This window comes from Vulpes vulpes, chromosome 3, assembly GCF_048418805.1.
Source record: "Vulpes vulpes isolate BD-2025 chromosome 3, VulVul3, whole genome shotgun sequence".
In the NCBI taxonomy this organism is placed as follows: domain Eukaryota; kingdom Metazoa; phylum Chordata; class Mammalia; order Carnivora; family Canidae; genus Vulpes; species Vulpes vulpes.
Window position 1 is genome coordinate 87,934,256 of NC_132782.1, and position 19,847 is coordinate 87,954,102.

The 19,847-nt window shown below is 53.1% G+C and overlaps 1 protein-coding gene across 3 annotated transcripts in view; it reads right to left on the minus strand.

Moving 5' to 3' along the window:
* The window catches only part of SDK1 (sidekick cell adhesion molecule 1), an 885,268-nt gene that overhangs the window by 24,877 nt on the left and 840,544 nt on the right, over window positions 1-19,847 (minus strand). For all 3 annotated transcript variants that reach the window (XM_072753253.1, XM_072753252.1, XM_072753254.1), the window contains 5 exons: window positions 16,153-16,268; window positions 13,960-14,146; window positions 11,943-12,080; window positions 5,533-5,694; window positions 4,615-4,740 (listed from right to left, as the gene is read on the minus strand). In XM_072753253.1, the coding sequence (XP_072609354.1) occupies window positions 4,615-4,740; window positions 5,533-5,694; window positions 11,943-12,080; window positions 13,960-14,146; window positions 16,153-16,268 (729 nt within the window). The remainder of the gene's footprint in view (window positions 1-4,614; window positions 4,741-5,532; window positions 5,695-11,942; window positions 12,081-13,959; window positions 14,147-16,152; window positions 16,269-19,847) is intronic.

Here is a 19,847-nt window from a genome sequence, read left to right on the forward strand (position 1 = left end):
CCTCTCCCCCGCCCAGCGGCAGGAGGCACATCTGCTCCCAGACAATGTCCTAATAAACCTGGAAACATGAACACTTCTCTCCTGAATTGAGACAGAGCCCAGCTCAGGCACATCCGAGGGTCGCTCAATTTATCCCTCCAACGCCCAGTACCGAGCTGCGTGCCGCAGGTATTCAGACAGACGCCAGGCCAACAAAAGTTTGATTTCATGGACAATTAAACAGGGTCTCCATGCTGAATGAAACTGTCACTCACGGGCCCCAGATTTCTGGTTCCACTAACTCACGCAACCAACAACGTGACTGTCAGCCTGCAGCTCTGAGCAAATGGAGGCCTGTCAGCTGTTTATTCCTTAAACACTGCCTTTTCTCTTTGTATCGGTGGTCAGTCTCAGTCTGAAATTTAACAGAAGCAGGGGGTGCTCATGCACGGGGCTAAATATCTCTGAGAAGAAAAAAAAATCACCTTTTATCTGATCCTGGTTTAAGGAGGAGACAGAATGAGGTGGATGTCTAGAAGCAAAGGACACCTGTGCCGGGTGAGCTCAGGAAGAGGAGGCTGCAGAGGATACAGGGGTGGGTGTGAGGCGGGCAGGACTGACTGTCCGGCTGGGGAGGGTCAGCAGCAGGCCGCCGCATTTGCTGACTCAGGGATTTCCGTGAATTTTAAACCTTTGGGAAAAGGTTGATTTTTTTTTTTCTTTGTTTGATTGAAAAGTCCCAGGGCCAAAGACCCGAATGAACAAAATGAGTGGGGAGGGAGCTGGGAGATGCTGGAGGCGGGGGTGCAGGGGGTGCAGGGTGGCGATCAGGGACCAGAACTAGGGGCCTGTCCTCCTACTGACCAGCTCTCATCTCTGAGCTAACTACACTCATTTGTGAAAAAGGCAGAACAATGTCTGCCTGCACCGAGTACGTCCTAAATATGAATTTCACGGCTGCTTCGGAGGGGAAAATATATTTATAGTTCCTTTCGTGCCATTCCAGTCTATTGTGCAAATATGTAAATTCGGTTTCGTGATCTACACAATAAACTGCCTTGGGATAATTTGTGTAAATAAATCATCTGCATAAGCCCACTGCATAGTTTCCTCTGCCTTCCAGGGAATTTTGCAACACCGACTAAGAGGAAACGTACGCACAAGTGGAGACATGCATCTTTGGCAAGGCTGTCCTTGGGTCTGCACTCACTGACCGTCCTTCCCAGGAATGTTCCAGCCCGAGATGCAAATCTCATAGCTGCTGTTTGGTTCTATCTCCACGTTAGGACAGCATGGGGAGATCCCATAGAATTTGTAGGGGTTATGGTGACCATGCAGGAGAGCCAGAGGCTGCTCTGCCATCTGCCCCCACCTGCCTGGGCTGCCCCGGCCCTGCTGGCCACCTCACGACATCAGCCACCAGCTGACAAACCACCTGCCTCCGGGGGGCAAGATGGAGATTTGGCTGGGTGAGAAGATGGCAGGCCGAGCAGACGGGCGGGTGGTGGGGGCAAGGGGCAGGGGCCACCTAACACAAAGTGGCTCAGGCTCCCCAGACACCCACTGGGGAGGAACCCCCGTGTGCTGCATATATCCCATCAAAAATAAGGCAGGGCAAACCCTCATGAAAACCTGGGTCCATCTTACCAGATCCGCGCTCCCATTGAAAACCACTCCCCTGCGAGGAGAAAGTCTTGCCAGAGAGCTTCGGTGGAGAAAATAAGATAGAGCGTTTAATGTTTTGTGTAATGAGGCCTGTAATAGATGACAGCTGAGATCCAAAGCCCTAAGGCACCAGCAAGGTGTTTAAATATTGACAATCCATAAAAGCATTTCATTTGCCTCTAAGCTGCTGCTGGCCCCAGTCACCGGAGGCAGGAAGCGCCCTTCCGAGGGGAGACGGGGAGCCCTGCAGCCACTCTGGTTCCGTCCATGGTCTGAAAGGGGAAATCTGTCTCAGAACAGAAGTGGAGGCCAAATTTTTAGCGCTCATTGAACAAGACAGCGTCTTGGAGGTCTGTTTCCTGTCACATCATAGTCCCTGGGGGCCGGTTTCCACATAGCGGCACCAACCTGCCCAGTTCAGGGTCCTGCTGATTTCAGGAGGTGCCCATCTGGCCGAGGCCCTCGGGGTAGGGGGCTCCATGAGAAACCCAGGCCCACATCCCAGTTAGCTCGTCTTCACACCACCATCCACGCTCCCTAAAGCTGCATTTCTGGCCAATAAGCAACCCGCTTCCTTCGTTATGGTGGATGAATGAGCACATGATAACCCAAAGAGAATAGCTCCCCAGGCAAGCCTGAGAATCAATACCTTCTCTTTACTCAGAAAGTGCCAGAATGTGCTCTCCACTGTTCAGATTCTGAGCCCATACACCCGTGTCTGGCTGCTGATGTGATACATTCCCCACGGCTGATCTCTGACATGAAAATGCTCGTTTCAAAGATGTGCTGTCGCACTTGATTGAACAGGACACCATCCATGGGATATATATATTTAAAATCTTAAGCTGAGCTTTTTATTTTGCGATAATTATAGAACCCCATGCAGTTATGGGGAATAATGCAGAGAGATACCATTTGCCCTCTATCTGGTGTCTGCCAATGGGATCATCATGCAAAACAACAGCACCAGCATCACAACTGGGAAGTGACATTGACACAGGCCAGACACAGAGTGACCTGTCACCCCAAGGACCCCACTGTGGTCCTCTCACAGACACGCATCCAGTGGGGTTCTTAACACTCTAGTCAGGGACCAAGCTCTCAGGCAGAAGGAAATGAGTTGGCATTCTTATCTTCCAGGGCTTCTTATCTTTCCTTGGTTCCACAGACCCCTTTGGCAATCTGCTGACACCACACCTCTTCACCTCTGAGAAGGTGAAGGAACACCTTCTCAGAATGACTTCAATGCATAAAATAAATTGTAAAAGGAATCAGTTATGTTGCTGATGCCTATAACTACCTAGAGGTGACTAGAGGTTCACAGCAGCCCCATATCACAGATATTCAGATCCTGTGGGTCATGTGCAGTTTTTGTTGCACTACCTGGTGGACTGCATACATGGTTCTTTGGAAGATGGGGTACAGAGGCTTGGATTTTGGTGAGTGCCACTAGGCCAGGGTCACACCGGGTAACAAGGTCCGGGGAGCATTCAAATGATAAGGTCAACCATGCTGGGAAGTGCCTGCCAGTCCAGGATGAGATGGAAAGCAGTGGGATTTCCATTGCTGGCAATTCCACAGTTTCTACAGCTACTTATGTGGTTTCCTACCTACTGTTGTGGGTTGAATTGCGTCCCCTCAAAATTCATGTGTTCAAAGTCTGATCCCCAACATCACAGTATGTGATCTTATTTGAAAATAGGGTCTTTGCATGTGTCAAGATGAGGTCCTGAGTTGGGGCCCTTCCTAATCCTGTATGACTGGTTGTCCTTGTAAAAAGGAGAAAATTGAGCACAGGGACAGAAGGGTACAGAGGAAGAAGGCAGACCTGACCGGGCCTGTATTCCAAGCTCCTGCCAGTCTCTGCAAGGGCTCAGGAATTGGATGTTCTCAGAGAGCTTGCTGTCTGCTCTCGGGGCCACCTGCTTCCAGAGGGATGGGGTGGGGGGCCAGTGGCCACAGAAGGCCTGTCACTGATTTGAAACCCTCCACTTCCAGAACAGACCAAATGCCTTGCTCAACAGGACCCCTCAGCCTGACGCACTGAATGTGTGAGTGCTTGAGCCAAAGAATTCTTCATATTGCCTTTAACAGATGCTGTTTTGGTCTCAGGCACCAGATTTTCTACCTGGAAGTTTCTAGGAGGTGTTTATAACTAGGAATCTCTCAAAAGCAGTTTGGCGGGCAGTCTGTCTGGCACAGTGACGTATGTGACCCTGCAGACCTTCCCTCTCGGTCCAACAGCTTTTTTAAATATCTGACTGCAAGGATGACTAGCACCATGGATGGGTTCTGGCAGCGGGCTTTCTGCATGCAGCCCTGGCGCACCGTGTTTTTTCATGCTCAGATACTTGCATGACCATCTGAAGGTTACAGCGGACATGCTCAGTGTTCTCTGCATTTGGTGACACCCTCTAGCTCCAAGGAGTAACAGCCAGCTCAGTGCGGCAGAAATTGATTTTCTAATAATGTCCATGCTTGCTTATTACTGTTGAATGGGAGGAAGAGAGCAAAAACCCTCTTGGGGCACACAGGGTAGGGAATGACCTTAGAGTCATTTCAGGAGCCTGATAATGGGGCAGAGGACGTGTAGGCTTCCTGGGAACAGGCATCTTCATCATGACCAGAAAGGAGCAGGACTCTGTCTATCTGGGTGCAAACACACAGAGCCTGGGATGAGCCCCTGGAAGCACTCTTGAATCCTACTGATGAGTTGGAAATGTCTCTAAGTGTCCCTAAGTTTGCATGTACCTATTTCTGAGGAAGACGATACCACGTTCCCAGAGACCTGCACTGTGGTGCAACATGGAGAATCTCAGACCCGCAAGGTGGTGGAGGAGAGGGAGAGACGGGCCCAACATTTCATCAGGGTGCCCTCATCTCTGTATCGTTAGGGAAAGGCTGAGAGGAGCCCAAGGGCTCTGATATTCAGACTCTGGGGTTGGCAGGTACCCAGACCCTGCCCCTTACCTGAGGGCCTGGCCTCGATGACGTAGCCAGTGGTGGGTGTCCTGCCTGCGTTTCCCTCGGTCCACTGCAGGGTCAGTTCAGAGGCGGACTTTGTGACCAAGACATCTCTGGGGGAGCCCGGAGAGCCTGTGGGATCAAAGAGGCAGGGGACGGTAGAGACTGGGACAGGTAGAGCCAGGCCTAGGTGGCTTAGCCTTGCCACATCACACTGTTCTCATCCTAGATGTGGAAGGCTACTTGGGCCTCTGGGATTGACCAGATGGAACAGAGATGAGCCATGCCATGGGCCCAGTCCTGTGCCTGATGTACAGGGGCCTTGTGAACCTAGATTCTGCTACCCTCATCTTGCTAAGGTGCCCAATAGTTTAAGTACAAAGCCATGTGGCTCCTCATCATGATGTGAACACTTCAAACTTCTCTTGTGTATCTGGTTGCCAAAATTCATGTGTGTTTGGGGTGCCTGGGTGGAACAATTGGTTGGATGTCCGACTTTTGGCTTTTGGCTCAGGTCAGGATCTCAGGGTTGTGAGGTCAAGCCCTGAGTTGGGCTCTGTGCTCAACAGGAAGTCTGCTTGGGATTCTTTCTCCCTCTCTCTCTGCCTCCCACCAGAATAAATAAATAAACCCTTAAAAATTCACTTGTTTTCTCCCAACTTTTTCAGAAAACAACCCAAAACATTACATGTTTAACACCTAAGAATTTGCTCATCTATATTTAACCAGTCCATCTATAAAAGATGGTGCTAGCACATGCTTTTGAAGTCACCCATGCTGCCAAAATGGTCCTACGTTCCTTCCCACTCTGAGTGGGCCATGGTCGCTTGGCCGACGGTGAGGGCGGACCCCTGGGTGGAGGGGGCACACCACTCGCCTCTGGCGCTGTACTGGGCGCAGGCCCCACCACAGAGCTCCACTTACCCTCAGCTGGCCCGGCCGTGACATTGGCTTGCAGCTCGGGCCCGTAGGCAATGGTCCGTGCTTGCACGCGGAAAAAGTAGGTGACTCCTTTGGTGAGGTCCCGCACCTTCAGCCAGCGCTGCCAGTTCCCGTTCACGTCCACCGTTACCACCTTGCTCACCCCTGGAACCAAGAGCAAAGGCCAAGAGAGGGCCGCATTTAGAGAAGCAACCGAGCACCAACTATTCCTCCATGGCAACAGGGACAGCGTCCCTGGCTTGCTAAGGAAGTACTGCTTACAATTAGGAGGAGTTTAAGTGGTGGTAATAGCCAATTTCAGCACAGATACGTGTAATTAGTGTTTAAGTCTCATAAGTGGTGCTGGCAAAGGGAAGACCCAACCTCATGGTGCCAAGCGGGAGGTGGCCCAAGTGTCCCGCACAGCACTGGGAAGACCCCTGTCCTCCTGCACCCAGGTCAGTCTCTCCTCCCCTGGGCTCTGAGAGGCACCAGGATCTGTGTCGCTTGCATACGTGACCTGAAGCTTCCTGACTTCGGGGAAGAGAACAGAGAAGAAGATGCAGGAGTTTTCATTTCAGCTAAAAGATGGGCTTCCTGCAAGAGGGGTCTCCAGCCCAAATGAGTTGGCCAGGCTGTGGCCTAAAGACCTCAAGCCACTGGTGAAAACTTTATCTTTGGATTTTGAAGCACTGATGAAGAAAGGCTGTCATGGCAAATATCGATGCCCTGCATTTGGAGAACCATGAGGACAGGGAGACATTTTCACTCATAAATACATAACTGAAGCAAAAGTGTAGCTGGTAATTAGAAAATTGAGATTTAACACTGGGAGAGGAAGACACATAGTAAAAAGTATACAAATGCAGCATTTTCCCAGGACAGAAATGGGGCTCTCTGATTAAAGTTTGAAGGTGATGTGTTAGAAAAAAGGCTTGTAAGCTCCTGACACAGCATGTGGGTGTCTCTGGGCATCCCTTGGGGTGGGGCGATGAAGAGGTGGCCCCTCTGACACTAGTCGGCAGAGCTGGTCGGGAGTGCTTCCCCAGCACCTGCCCCTGCCCCTGCCATTGGCCAGGTGCTCAGCGTGAATGGACGGGCCTGGGCGGTCATGGCTGGGCCTGCCCTCAGTGTGGATGGCTGGCGGACTCGGACCCTTCATCCTTGTATATCTGTGACCTCAGAAGAGCCCAACAAAGTGTTAATGACAAAATGGGTTCATCCTTCAAAGTCATCAAAGCCAATGTCTTTCAACCTACAGTTGTCCAAATACCTTCCAGCTGATTCCCTGTTTTCATATTATGCCTTTTGTAGAACATTGATCCAGCTAAATGATTCTCTTCCAAACTATGTCAGAATGTTTCTGACTGTGTTTGAGTGACCTCTGAACTTGAGTTTTTCTGTTGAGGAACAGGGCCCTTTCTGCCCAGAGAACCTGCCCTCACCTTGCGTGGCTCAAGAAAGGGGCTTCAGGGTGACAGTTTGCACACACAATGACCACCATCAGCAAATGGATGGGATCTTTTTGGATATAAAGTTATTCTGGATGGCACCCCTCCTTTTTTTTTTTAATTAAAAAATGCCTTTCTTTTCCCCAGAGCAGAACAAACCCATGTGCAGATTTTGTGAATTCCAACCCACTAGGAGGTAGAGCTAGTCTGGCCTCCCCTGCATCTCAACTATGTCAGAATCTTATTTATTTAGTCAATTTTTAAACCGTGCCCTGCTCTACAAAGCCCCAGGGTGCAATCATATAAAATACTACCATTTAAAACATTTAAAAAAACATAAAAGTAGCTCTTCCATAAAATCTGTTCCCTAAAGCATGAGAAGTGGCTCATGCTCCATGTGGCTCGGTGCTCCCCACCGTGACCAGGGGGCTGGCCAGAGGCGGCGAGGGGTGAGCCAGGCCCATCTTCCTGATGGAGTGACCACAGGGCCCATTGGCACTGAGTGGATGCTCTGCTCTCTGCTCCCTTGGCCAGGGCTGATGAGCATCTGGCTAGCCCGGAGTCTGCCCCGGAGTCTGTCCACGTGTATCCCAGGCACCGCCAGGGCCCAGGCGAAGAGGCAGGAAAAACAGCCAGGAAAATCACTACCGGCTGACATCACTGTTGTACAGCTTTTCCTCCATCTTCACCACACAGGCGTATCTATGTGTATAAGCACACATGTCATGTCTTTGGCAATCTTCACCAAAGGACTGGCATTACTGCAGATTAGTGTGATTCTAGCCCTTGCTAAACATGCCTGATGTTTTCACCTCATTTGCAGCCACATCTCTGGGAAACATTCTTGGAGGCATTGTGAAGATCTGGAAATTGTTCAGAGACCCACTTGCTACTTTCATGATTTCCTACTGGGAATCTGGATAAAACATGAAGGAGACAGGGTTTGGTTTTCTCTAAGAGACCCCCCACTCAAGAGGCCCGTACACCGAGCTGATGGGCCAACTGCTGCCCTAGGGAAAGGGATGCAGCAAAGGCTTTGTGGAGGAATGAAGGGGGCCCTCACCCCCACCCCGAGAGAGCAGGATCTAGGTATGGAGGTGGGACAGCGAGGGCTGGACCAGCGGCCAGAGATGCTGGGCAGTTTGACCTCCGCTGAGTGTGTTCCCCGTCACTGCCTTCTCTGGCTTCGTCCCTGAACATCTTGTCCTTTTCATGATATAACAGCATAGTCCTGTGGTCAACTGACATTTCCCTTCCCTCTTGCCAGCCAGAAGTCAAAATGCCCCAGAGGGCGTACGGGCAGAGAGAGGACACAGGCAAGCCTCTCCTGCTCTGAGTTTCTGCCCTTTACTGGCCTGTGTTCTTTTCTGGGCTGGGTGGGGTCAGGACCTGTGGCTGCTGTCTGGCCAAGCCAGGGGCTCTGGCAGATGCCATCAGACCAGACAGGCACATGTGGGGGGGGGGGGGCGTCCTGAAAAGTGATCCTGGCATTAGTGGCAAGCAGTGACAGCCCGAGAAGGTCACGGGGTCAACCACGCGGCACTAAGGAACAGGGCTGGTGAGCTGGTGGCCAGGGACATGGGAGGACCTGGGGGCCCATGACTGGCTTCACCCCCAGCTGGAGCAGGGGTAGTGCTGCTTCAGGATGGCTTCTGCAGTTGACACAAAGAACCCTCAGACTCGCGGAGGGCCTGGGCTCAGTGGCGGCTTCGATGCTTCCCATCACCTGCCCTGGGCCTGGACCAACCACGAGACATCAGGGAGTGTGGGATGCGCTGGAGCCACCAACATGGTCCAAGTTTGGGGGTCTGGATGGTTTCTTCTCTAGCACCCAGGGGACTTGATGAGGCTGTGCACCCCGAGATTCTGGAGAAATGCATGAGCCGCTAAGCGAAAGGGCTTTCTCCTCATGGCCTGAGTTCAGAGCATAGCACACTCACTGCCGAAGCAAGGAAAGCAGGCAGGAAGAACCAGCCCTCTTGACAGACAAGAGACAATGCTGATGACGGACAGACTTATTCCTTGTGGGAAGAGGCAAAATAGTTGCAATCAAGTGACTCTGCCTATTGTCACTGGAGGGAGAATGACAAGCGCCACTGGTGGCCATGAAATGCTTTGATGACCACTCCTCATGCCGCTCTCGCGGTGTTCACTGCGTGTTTACTTGCAGTTGTGCAAGCACTCCAGACACATCCCCATCACGGTGGCTTTCAAACCCATCCACTGGGGTTCAAACCCCACCCATGTCCGCATTCCTTACCTGCAGGATCTAGGATGTCATCTTAAGGGCTCAAAGCCTGATTTCTTGTGAAATGCTGGTAAAAGCGGCCCTGACACTGTGCAGCTTTGTGAGGACTTGGAGGGCATACCTGCAGCTACTTTGCTTGGGCCTGGTTTGAAGTAATCCCTGCCTCAATGCACCGGAGAGGTGGGCATGTGCATTGGGGCCGTGTTTACAGGGAGCAGAGAAAAAGCTCATGCTCATATCAGCTGCGCATGAGGGACCTGAGTGTCTAGCTGGTGTCCTGTGAATGATGCCAACATTGCTGTAGAACGGCCACGTGAACACAACCCTGACAGCACCAGGAAACCACATGTGCAGGATCATCTCTCTGGAGGGGGAGGCAAGGCCATGGGGACAGATGTGTTGTGAGCCAGCAGGACTCTGGGACATCAGAACTGGATGTGTGGGGGATCACGAAGCAGGGCCCGCCATGGCTCACAACCAAGTGGTGATGATGGCCATGGTCTTGCCTGGACAGCAAGTACTTTTTTACAAGAGTAGGGGAGCCAGCCTGGGCACCAGACCCAGGGGTGCCTACCACAGAGTTTCTAGAAATTCTACAAACCCATCAATGTACTTATTTGAATAAATCACTTATTTGAGGAAGTATGGGAAGACTACTGTCTTGATAAGGAAGGACTCTAAGGTCACTCAGGACCACAATTCTTGGCAATCCTTTCTCCTTTCCATGTCACTAGTTAATCTGCAGGGTTGGCTCAGGAACCAGTGTGTGTGTGTGTGCATGTGTGTGTGTACATGGGAGGGTGCAGACAGTCCTGGGCAGCAGGATGGATGGTGTCCAGTGGCTCCCTGCCCTTTGCCCATGCAGAATGAGCATGCACAGAACCTGGCTCCTTCTGGGCCTATGCTGCTGGGACTCCAACCCCAGCCGTGCCCAGGCCACCTGGTCCCCAGCCAGGCACCCGGTACTGAAAAGAACACAGCAGGTGCGGCCATGAGCCCTCTGCCATTTCACAAACTATAGGCCTGCCCTAACTTTACTGTTATTTACCAAAGTGCCTCAATTGTCTGAAACTCTTCCCTCATGTTTTTGCATCTTTGATTTGGGATTGATGATGCAAACGTATTGGGCCGCAGTTTACTGCAAGCATTTTTTCTTTCTTAGCACTTCATAAAATAACAATGAATCTTAGAGTCAATAATGGTATTTTAGATTCAATGACATAAAATCTAGTGCTTAAATTTTCTTCAAATCAACCCCCTGTTTTACTTGAATGTACTTATTTTAAAAGGAAACTTATCATGGCTTTAAATGGAGCGCCAATATTATTTGATGTGTTGGTTATATTTTTTCCTCCTAGACATTAAATAATCTATAATGTTTACAGCCTGGCTGTGTGTTTTACCAGGGGAAGCCCGCCCTGGGCTAGTCTCCCTTCCCTGGCCCCGGTGTTGGGCACACAGTGGTCGAGAAAGGATGTCTGTGGACCACTCCAAGAGCACCTCAGCTGTGTGCGGGGAGGAGGGATGGGTATACCAGAAATCGAAACAGCGCCAGAGGCAGTAACACAGCAGGAGCAGAGCAGTGTCCCCCAATGACAGAACCAGGGTACGCTCCTGTCTCTGTCCTCTTCCTGTGCAGTCGGAGGCTCCCCCGGGGCCCCACTGCAAATATGTGCATCCCTGGTCCCTATTCCTCACACCGAGACCCCTGGCTCCAAGCCCCTTCCCAGATGCTGTGGCTGCTGCTGGTCTTCCCAGGCCTAGGGCCACAACCCCTTCTCTCCAGAAGCTTGTGTATCTTCTCTTTCCATCTATAATTCATCTTTATACCTTAGTCACTGTGTCTCTCAGGCTCCTCTGTGTAAACACTTCCTCTGCTCTTCTTAGAGGGTCTGTGCTGCTTTTGACTGATCCTTGGAAGTTTGGAGCCAATCAATAAATCTTTGCAACCCATGGCGATGAGACTGTGATTGTAGCCAGAGGGACCCTGGTCTGTGTGAGTCAGACCCTCTCAGGGCATTTCCACCACAGCCCTCATGACCCAGCCTGTTGCTCTCACATGGCCTCCTCCCCACTCCTCAGGCTTGACCTCAGGATGCTGGACCCCACCCCGAGTGGCCTGTGGAAGGCCTGAGCTTCCCCAGGAAGGCCTTCCCCCAGGGGTTCAGCGCACCTGGGTCCTCACAACAGTGGTCACCATGGTATCGTGGATTGTTTGTGGGTGAGTTGGTTCTTTTCTCACTGGAATAAAAACTCATGGATTCAGGGAAACAAGGATCTCGACAAACAATTTGGTAAAGATCCCTGCTTCCCTGGATCTATAGATTCCAGCATCTAGAACAGTACTTGGCATGCAGCAGTTGCTTCATAAAGACTCAAGTGAAAGAACAAATGAGGGTGACAGCAGAAAAATCTCTGAGGATGCTGGGTGGTTAGAGCCCCTTCCAGGACGCCCACAGAAGCTGATGGGCCTATGCTTTCTGTGTGGTCTTAACAAGTGGTGCCCATGACGACTAAGATCTCAGGAGAACAGGAGAGAAATGTGAAAGGTCAAAGGGTGTCCCATTGCAAGCCAGTTGGGAGAGGGCTGTGCTGGAGCCCAGGGTGCAGAGGCTCACAGGCATCCAGCAGGCACGCTCCTCACCCTGCAGACCGTGGAGTGCCGTGAGCACACCTGTGAAGCCAGCCCTCCTCGCGCTCCCCTCTGGCCTCACCTTGGACAGGCGCTAAGGGCTCGTAGACCACTCGATAGCCCTGCAGGATGCCGTTGGCTGCCACCGGTTCGCCCCAGGAGACATTAAGCGTGGTAGATGTTATTTCTGAGAACGCCAAAAAGCTGGGGGTCCCAGGAGCTAGAGGAACACAGCATAAAGGGACTTTGAGTAAAGCTCCTTTATAGATCATTTACATATATGTCTACGCCTCCACATAGAATGAAAGTGTTACTAGATGTTATTTTCAACTCAGTAAAAGTCTCCACGCAGTGGGATGAAAAGATTTATGGACCATCTCCAAACTTCCCAGGATCAACCAGAAACCTGGACCCTCCTGAGAAGAGCAGAGAAAATGATGGGGTTTAAAAACAAAGGAGCCTGAGAGACGTAGGGACAAAGGCATTAAGATGAATAATAGATGGAGGCGCAGAGGGAAACGCAGAGGGCTTCATTTCCCGGCCACCGAGGCCGCTGGAGGCTCTGCCCACTTTCCTGGCCTCACCCTGGAGTGTGGGAGGGGGCCCAGCGAGCCATCCTGGGCAGAACCTCCCTGTGGTTGCAGAGGGCCAGGCATGTGGTCAGGACTGCCCCTAGAATCACCACCATGTGTCCCCCAGCTGCTCTCCCTCCAGTCATCCCTGTGACCTGCCAGGTCCCTGGTGCCCTGGGGGGAAACAGGGGACCCAGCCTGGATTCCAGAAACAGCTCCTCCCCACTGGATGAGGCCCCGAGGAAGCAGCCCTTGCATGCTGGGCAGTCATCTCGTGGGAAGGATGTGGGATGCTTGGGAGTCCCCGGCCCCAGGAGATGGAGCACCTGGGGGGGTTCACTGCCTGGACCCACTGACTGCCCGGGAGCCCTGAGTGGGACAGGTCTCCTTGGCTTTCTGGGTCTTACACTTCCTGGGTCCCACGAAGTGCCTCTCAGATCCCCGGGACCAGCACTAAGCTGCATTCCCTTGGAATTCCTGATCACTTCCTAATGACCTCCAGGTCACTGGGAAGCTGAGAGCCACAGGAGAACAAGCAGCTCGAAGCTGCTTCTGGAGAAGAGCCTGAACCAGGCCCTTCTGGATCTGCATGCCCTGGGTTCTGTCCATGTGGGTCCCCATCTCTGTGACTTCCTGGAGAACCACTTCCTAGATGAGGGGGTAAAACTCATCAGGAAGATGGGTGGCTACCCCCCAGGCTGGGCTGGGCGAGTATCTTTTCAAAAGGCTCACTCTCAAGCATGACTAGTAGCCTCCGGAGACCTGCAGCCTTTGAGGGACTCCTCTGGCACCTCCCCACCCCTCAGTGTCAGGGCTTGTGTCTGAACCTTTTTCCCTGCAGCCACTAGGCAGCTTTTTAACCATCCTGGAGCCCTTTCCCGAAACATGGATCAAATGGAGACAATAAAGCTTTTTGCAAGAAACAAAACAAAACAAAACAAAACAAAACAAAACAAAACAAAACCTGTGTGTGTGGAGGTGGGGCCGCAGGCCATGTGACACCTGACAGCGAAATGCTTTTAGGCCAGTGTCTGAGAGGCAGCTGTGATTCCAGGTTGTTTGTGGCCCCGAAACCCAGGGAGCGCCAGTATTGTGGCCTGGGCTCAGTGCACTGGCACTCGTCCCCTAGGGCTGTGGACACGTGGAGCTAAGAGCCCAGTAAGAAGCTCCCTGAGGGAATGGGAAGGAGGCCTGGGTGCAGATGCAGAGCCTGCCTGCCCTCTGTGATCCTGGAGAGTCTGGAGGTAGGCACACTGTGCTCACTGTCGTCTCGCGGGTACCAGGGGCCCCACCAGGCAATAGGCCAAGGCCAGCCCCTGGGGGAAGCAAATGAATCGCACCCAGGCCTGCCTCTCCGGAGATCGAGATCCCCTGGCACACATCGGCATGTGTTCTGGGTCTGGCGAGCAGAGAGCTGTGGGGATGGAGAGGAGGGGCCCCTCGTTTGTCTGGGCTCAGGGGCTACTGTGGCCATTGGGAGGGGTGCCCTGTGGAAGCCTGTGGGGTGGAAACACATTGCTCTCTTACCAGCCTGATGGGTGCGCCCCTGCCTGGGGTCACTCTGGGGCCCGTCTCCGGCGGCATTGAAGGCCGAGATGCTGACCAGGTATTGGGTGTGGCTAGTCAGGTTCTTCAGCTTCACCATCGTCTCTGGCAGGAAAAGGACCTTCATCTTCTCTGTTTCGTTCTGGCTCTCTGCCTCCCAGTAGTAAACCTGTTGGAAAGAGCCAGAAGTTGGAGGCAGGTGGTGGAGGAGTGGCTGCCCCTGTTCCTGAGCCTGTGGGAGACAGAGGAGGCCCGAGTACAGGGTGATTTGGGACCGTGGGCCGAGCATGCCAGCCCCTGGGTCGGCTATGCTGTGGCATGGAGGGCAGAGAGTCGGGGTGGAGGGGCAGGGGCTGAGGTCAGTGCCAGGGGGAGGGGAACTCTTGGCTGCTAACAGAGTTGAGGAAGCCAATAATTTGCATTTCTGAGTTGTTCTTCCAGAGTTTGAGCTTTGCCTAACTGAATAAAACATGGGGGCCTGAAGATGGGAGTGGCACTTTCTCCTAGGTGCCTGTAAGTAGAGTTCCTTTTCCCTTCCAGAGCTTAGTGCTTGTATTTATGGCCTGCCCCTTCCCTCAGTCTCCTGGAAAGGAGGGAGGCCGAGCACACCTACCCCTGCACCAGCCTCTGCAGAGAACAGGCACCCGAGCCTCTCTGCTGTGCTCCCACAGCAAGCTGACATCTGAGTCTTCAATCAATGTGGCAATAAAAATAATATGAGGAAGGGACCCCATTGGGCTCAGCCCTGTGGTGAAAGCCCCGTGTGTCTCCTAGATTCATCTCCTGTCACCACGCTTGTATGTACTCGTGGGCGGACTTGATGCCCAAGTACAATGGCTGGAGGAGGCTGCCAGGATTGCTTCCCTGGACGGCTGGCCGAGAACCACCGCCTCATGCCAGGGCCAGCCAGACTGCACGAAGACGGGACTCGTGCATGCATCCGCCTTGGCTCTGTGGGCTGAAGCCCGGCCAGGCCCTGGGAGCTGCCCCCCTACAAGGTGGCAGGCCGCAGAGAGCCAGGGACAGCATTCCTGCCTCCCGTGTGGGCCTGCGCTCCTGGCCCTGCTGTGCTCACCCTGAGCGGGAGCATTGCTCACTTACACCAGCAAGTCGTGGTGCAGTACTCTCCGAACTGTGCCAATCCAACCCTGCGCTTGGATAGGCCTTACTAACATGAGATCAATACCCAAGTTCAATGTCTTTATCATTAAGGAAATTAGAAAACATATTCTGGACATCCATAAATAGCATTTTGCCTCCAAGCTCACAGGACTTCCATTACCTCATCAATCATTGGAACAGCCCTGCCGCGGAGGAAGGTGTTTATTTTCATAAAACACTGACAAAAATCATTTTTAAATGGACATTTAATTGGCCCGATAGTCATCAGGGCAGGCTGGCCCACAGAGGCTGATGACTGACCCAGCTGGGCCGCCAAGGAGTCATTCAGGAGAAGGAAGGGGCAGTTTGCAAGGGACGGGCCCGGGGCTGCTTTCTTCAGGGTGGGTTTAGCTGGTCCTTCTGAGTTCTCAGCACGGTCATGGCCTTGTAGACGGCTGTGGGGGCTTCCTGCCCCGCACGAACCTGCTCTGGGCAATCACTCATCAGCCCACTGCCTTTCTTTTGCCCCACGTCTGCAATATTTAGCTAATATGACATCATAAGATTTTAGTGTGATGGATCTCATACTGGGCTTCCTAGGAACCCCAACCCCTGGAGGAACTTGTTAGAAATGCAAATTCTTGGTCCTCCCAGCCTGGACCTCATGAAATATCCAGTAGAAACCCAAGGGCAGAGCTCCACTAGAGAGCCCACTCTTTTTAACCTGCCCTGTTTTATTGTCAGCAAAGATACTGGATGCTCCTGGCCGGGCCTGGGGTGGGGTGGCGTGGCTGCTGGGCACAAGCCAGCGGTGCCATGAACCAGACCGTCACCCCCAGGCCGAGAGGCCAGGTCTGGCTAAGCCTGCTGCAGCCGCTTGGTATTGTCCATGGCTCTCTGCCCTGATGGCCAGCTGTGTGTCTGCCAGCAGGACTTAGAGAGCCAAGGGCAGCAGTCCTGGAGTGTGACCAGGGTTCCAGTGAAGCCCTTAGGAACCCTGGGGATTTGGGCCACTTATCCTGGCCTACAAGTGACCTGGAAGGAAGAAGCAAACCATGCAAAAGGGCATTTTGCCTTGTAGCCCTGGATGTTCCCATTCTGGCTCTCCGGGGGCGGCGGGTCCCACGTGACCTCCAGCTGGCTGGCCGTGAGCGGGGTCACCTGGATGTTCTGCGGGGCCATGGCCGGGGCTGGGGAGAGAGGAGCACAGAAGAGGAGCTGTGGCGTCTATTGACATGTGCAGGACACCTCACTCCAGAGTGGGCTGCCTGAGAGCCTGCCCTGGGCCACTCAGCTTCTAAGCCAGGGAGCGCTGCAAACCCTTCCCAGAATCACGTCTAGAGATGCATAAAATACAACTGGAGACACAATTAGCAGAGTGTTAAAAAACAGAGGTGTGACCTGGTCATCTGCTTGCCTCGGAGTGCGATGTGAGGCTATGCTGGCGGGCTGACCTAAGGGCTGCTGTGGGCATCAAGGTGTGATGAGTGCTGGAGGATCCGAGGTCTTTGCACCAACCGTGACTCGTCGCTGAGAGAGCAGCAGGACCTGCTGGCCCTGTGGGGTGTGTTGCGACGTTCACAGTGGAGGAGGCACTGCGTTTTGGATGGAACATGGAGAAAAAAGGCATCTGTGTGCCCATTCCAGGAACCTCTTGCTGTGGTGCCCTGTTCCCCGGGTCTGCAGGCGCAGGGCTGCCCCTCCAACGGGGACAGCAGCATAGATTGCACGGCTCCCCCTGCCCCTGCCCCGAGGCCCCTTATGGCTCAAACTCTGAGGACCCTGCCCTCCTGCCCCTAGGGCCACACTGCCGGAACCGTGGGGAGGACACCGTGACTGCCTGCTGAGCCAGACGGAATGTGGGAAGCTGGGACAGCACAGAGAGCACGTGTGCACACGCAGAACACATCTCCTCCGTCTGCCAGCTCCGAGCCGTCTCTGAAGTCCTCGCGCCACACTTGTGCATGACAGGCTGCTCCCTACCTCCCGGGAGCTACTCCCTGCCTCCCGCCCGCCCATGCGTGCACCCCAACAGGTCTGCGCTGGGCTGGGCCCAGAGCCCTGGGAGCCATCTGGAGGCCTCGGCCTGTGGGCCCAGGGGCTCTGCCTTTGGACTCAAGTGTGTTTCCAGGCCATGCATGGAGACAACGAAACAGCCACTGTCCACTGTCTGAGGGCGATAGCCCTGTGCCCCGGCTCTCAGGAGAGAATGACCTTCGAGACTCACCCCTTCCCAACCCCCCCACCCCAGTGTAGAATAAAATAGTAATTAACACCCACTCAGCCTGACACCGACTATTTATTTTGTTCTAACTGTGTGGCTCCCATATTATCGCTGCCCACCCTGCCGTTAATGGAAATGTTAATAACCCACACCAGGTTGTTGTGACAGATGCTCGGCCTCATTATCAGAAATTCTTATTTACCGCTCCATTAAACAACAGAATCACACAAAAAAACAATTCAATCAAAACTAACTGGAGGAATTTTAACAGCCACATTAATAATCCAAAACATAAATAAAGTTAATGTCTTTTGCATGTTTGCCATCGGCAACTCTATCGCAAAATTACTGTTGTACAATTAAAACGTGAAAGGCAAAATTGAGCACGGCCATTACCCCGGTAGTCGGTTAGAACTGTCTGTGCGCGGTGCCCCCCCAACCCCAGAGTCTCCTTTCCAGACCCTGGGGCCTGGGACTTTCCTCTGGACACTGAGGGCCACAGAAACTAGGGCTTCTGGGGGCTCGCGGTGGCCCCCGGAATTCAGGGGCCATGTGCCTCGGGGCTGTGGTTGACACGTGCTGGACAAACTCTGCTGGCCCCGTGCACGGGACGGCTGAGCCACATGCGCTGCCGTCCCCAAGCTGAGATGCTCTGATGTGCCCACCAGCTATTCTGCAGCACAGAGCTCTTGAGCCATAAAAATGCTGTGGGTAACAAGGACTTTTTTGATGCTGACACAAGCAGGGAAGAGAGAAATGTGTGTAAACACAGAACAGAGCATGTCAGTTTCAAGATGTATTTTTTTGGCTCCTGAAAGCTTCTGGGTCTCCACGCCCGCAGGACGACCTGACCTAGGCACTGCTGTTTACCAGCCCACATGCAGTCTTGCTCATCATCGAGCGTGTTCGTGGGGAACTGATAGAACGTCTCGTGAGCCCTTGTTGGCGTGTTCTCCCCCCCATTTGCACCCGTGGTGTATGGTAAACACAGATATCAGACCAGAATGCTTTCTTAACATGCATGAAATCAGTTTTAAAAGGCATTTTAGCACAGCAGCCTGTGGCGTGTGCTGATACACAGATTGCTCACAGGCAGCACTAGAAGGGGGCTTGCAAAGGTGGAGGTACAGAGTGGACACTCTCCACGTGTCTCACATCAGGGCTGACGATGCCGCCACACAGCAGGGATCCAGTCCTTTGTGGGTGGCTCCTGCCAGCCTGGCCACTCAAGAGAGAGCGAGCGAGAGAGAGAGCAAGCGAGAGACAGAAAGAGAGAGAGAAAGTTTGCCAAGGCAGTGACAGAGGAACTCTGAGACTTCTAGAGTCACCCTGCACCTGAAGATTTCTGGAATCTTCTGGGATTCTGATTTTTCTGGGGACTCGACACTGGCAGGCAAGCCCCACACAGCAGGAAGGGCAGCACTTTGTCTATCTCACGTGACCCCCAGGTGGATGTGCTGCCCCCGCCGTGGCCATCTAGCATCAGGTGGAGCAACAGGCAGTAGAATAAAACGGCTGTGCCTGGCTCAGGCTCAACTTGCTTAGCTCAGCGTGCTGGCTCCTGGCTGCCTAACTCCGTGCCCACCAGACCCTGAGTGGACCTGGTCACTCCTGGGTCCTGAGCCACAGACCCTCCCACGGCACCTGCCATAAGGTGAGGTAGCTGGACAGGCACAGTGTAGGGTGCTCACAGCATGGAAAGAAGGAGAAGACAGGTCTGTAAAGATATTTGGTAGATGAGTGCACACTTGAGAGAGCAACAGAACATTTTCTGTGCCATAGGAATGAACTCTGCAGACTCACTCACTCACTCAAAATACCCACTGCCTCCTATAGGAGGGCCATCTCTCTCCTAAGGGGGCCCACATGTCTCCCCCCTCTGATCCTAGTGTGGTGGTAACAGGGCAGCAATAGCGACACGTGGACAGGAGTGACACAGACCACCTTCCGGCAGAAGCTTCCAGAGGATTCCCCAGCCTGCTACCTCCTCTCCCCACTACCACCTGACCAGCAGGTCCCACACGGGGGCTGATCCTTCAGTCTGTGTCTTGGAGAGAAGACTGCAAGAAGTGGGAGAAACACAGCTGGCCAGGAAGGACGGGGCATGTGAGAGAGAAATTACTGCTGGTGATTAAGCTGCTGGGACTCAGTGGCTGGTTGTTGCCACAGCGTGATGTGCAACATCTTCCTGAATGTAGACCAGGCCCTAGGCTTGGTGCTGAGGGGTGGGTGGATCCAAAGGCACAGTGACATGTGTAACAAGAGAGAGAAATCACAGTAATGATGATATAGGGTGTAATTGTGAGGACAGGTTCAAAGGGCCATGAGAAGTCATTTCTGGCTGGGGGGCACAGGGTCTTTCCTGGAAAACAGAGTATCCTTCAATAATGGGGAGAATTCAACATGTGACAATGAGCCAGGGAAGCAAAGGACAATGTAAGAGATGAGAACGGGAAGGGCAACAGGTAGGGTGTCTGTTGGGGTCACATCAGACAGATGGTCACCCTGGTGCCAGTGCCACCTGGGGCCATGCTGGACATCTGCT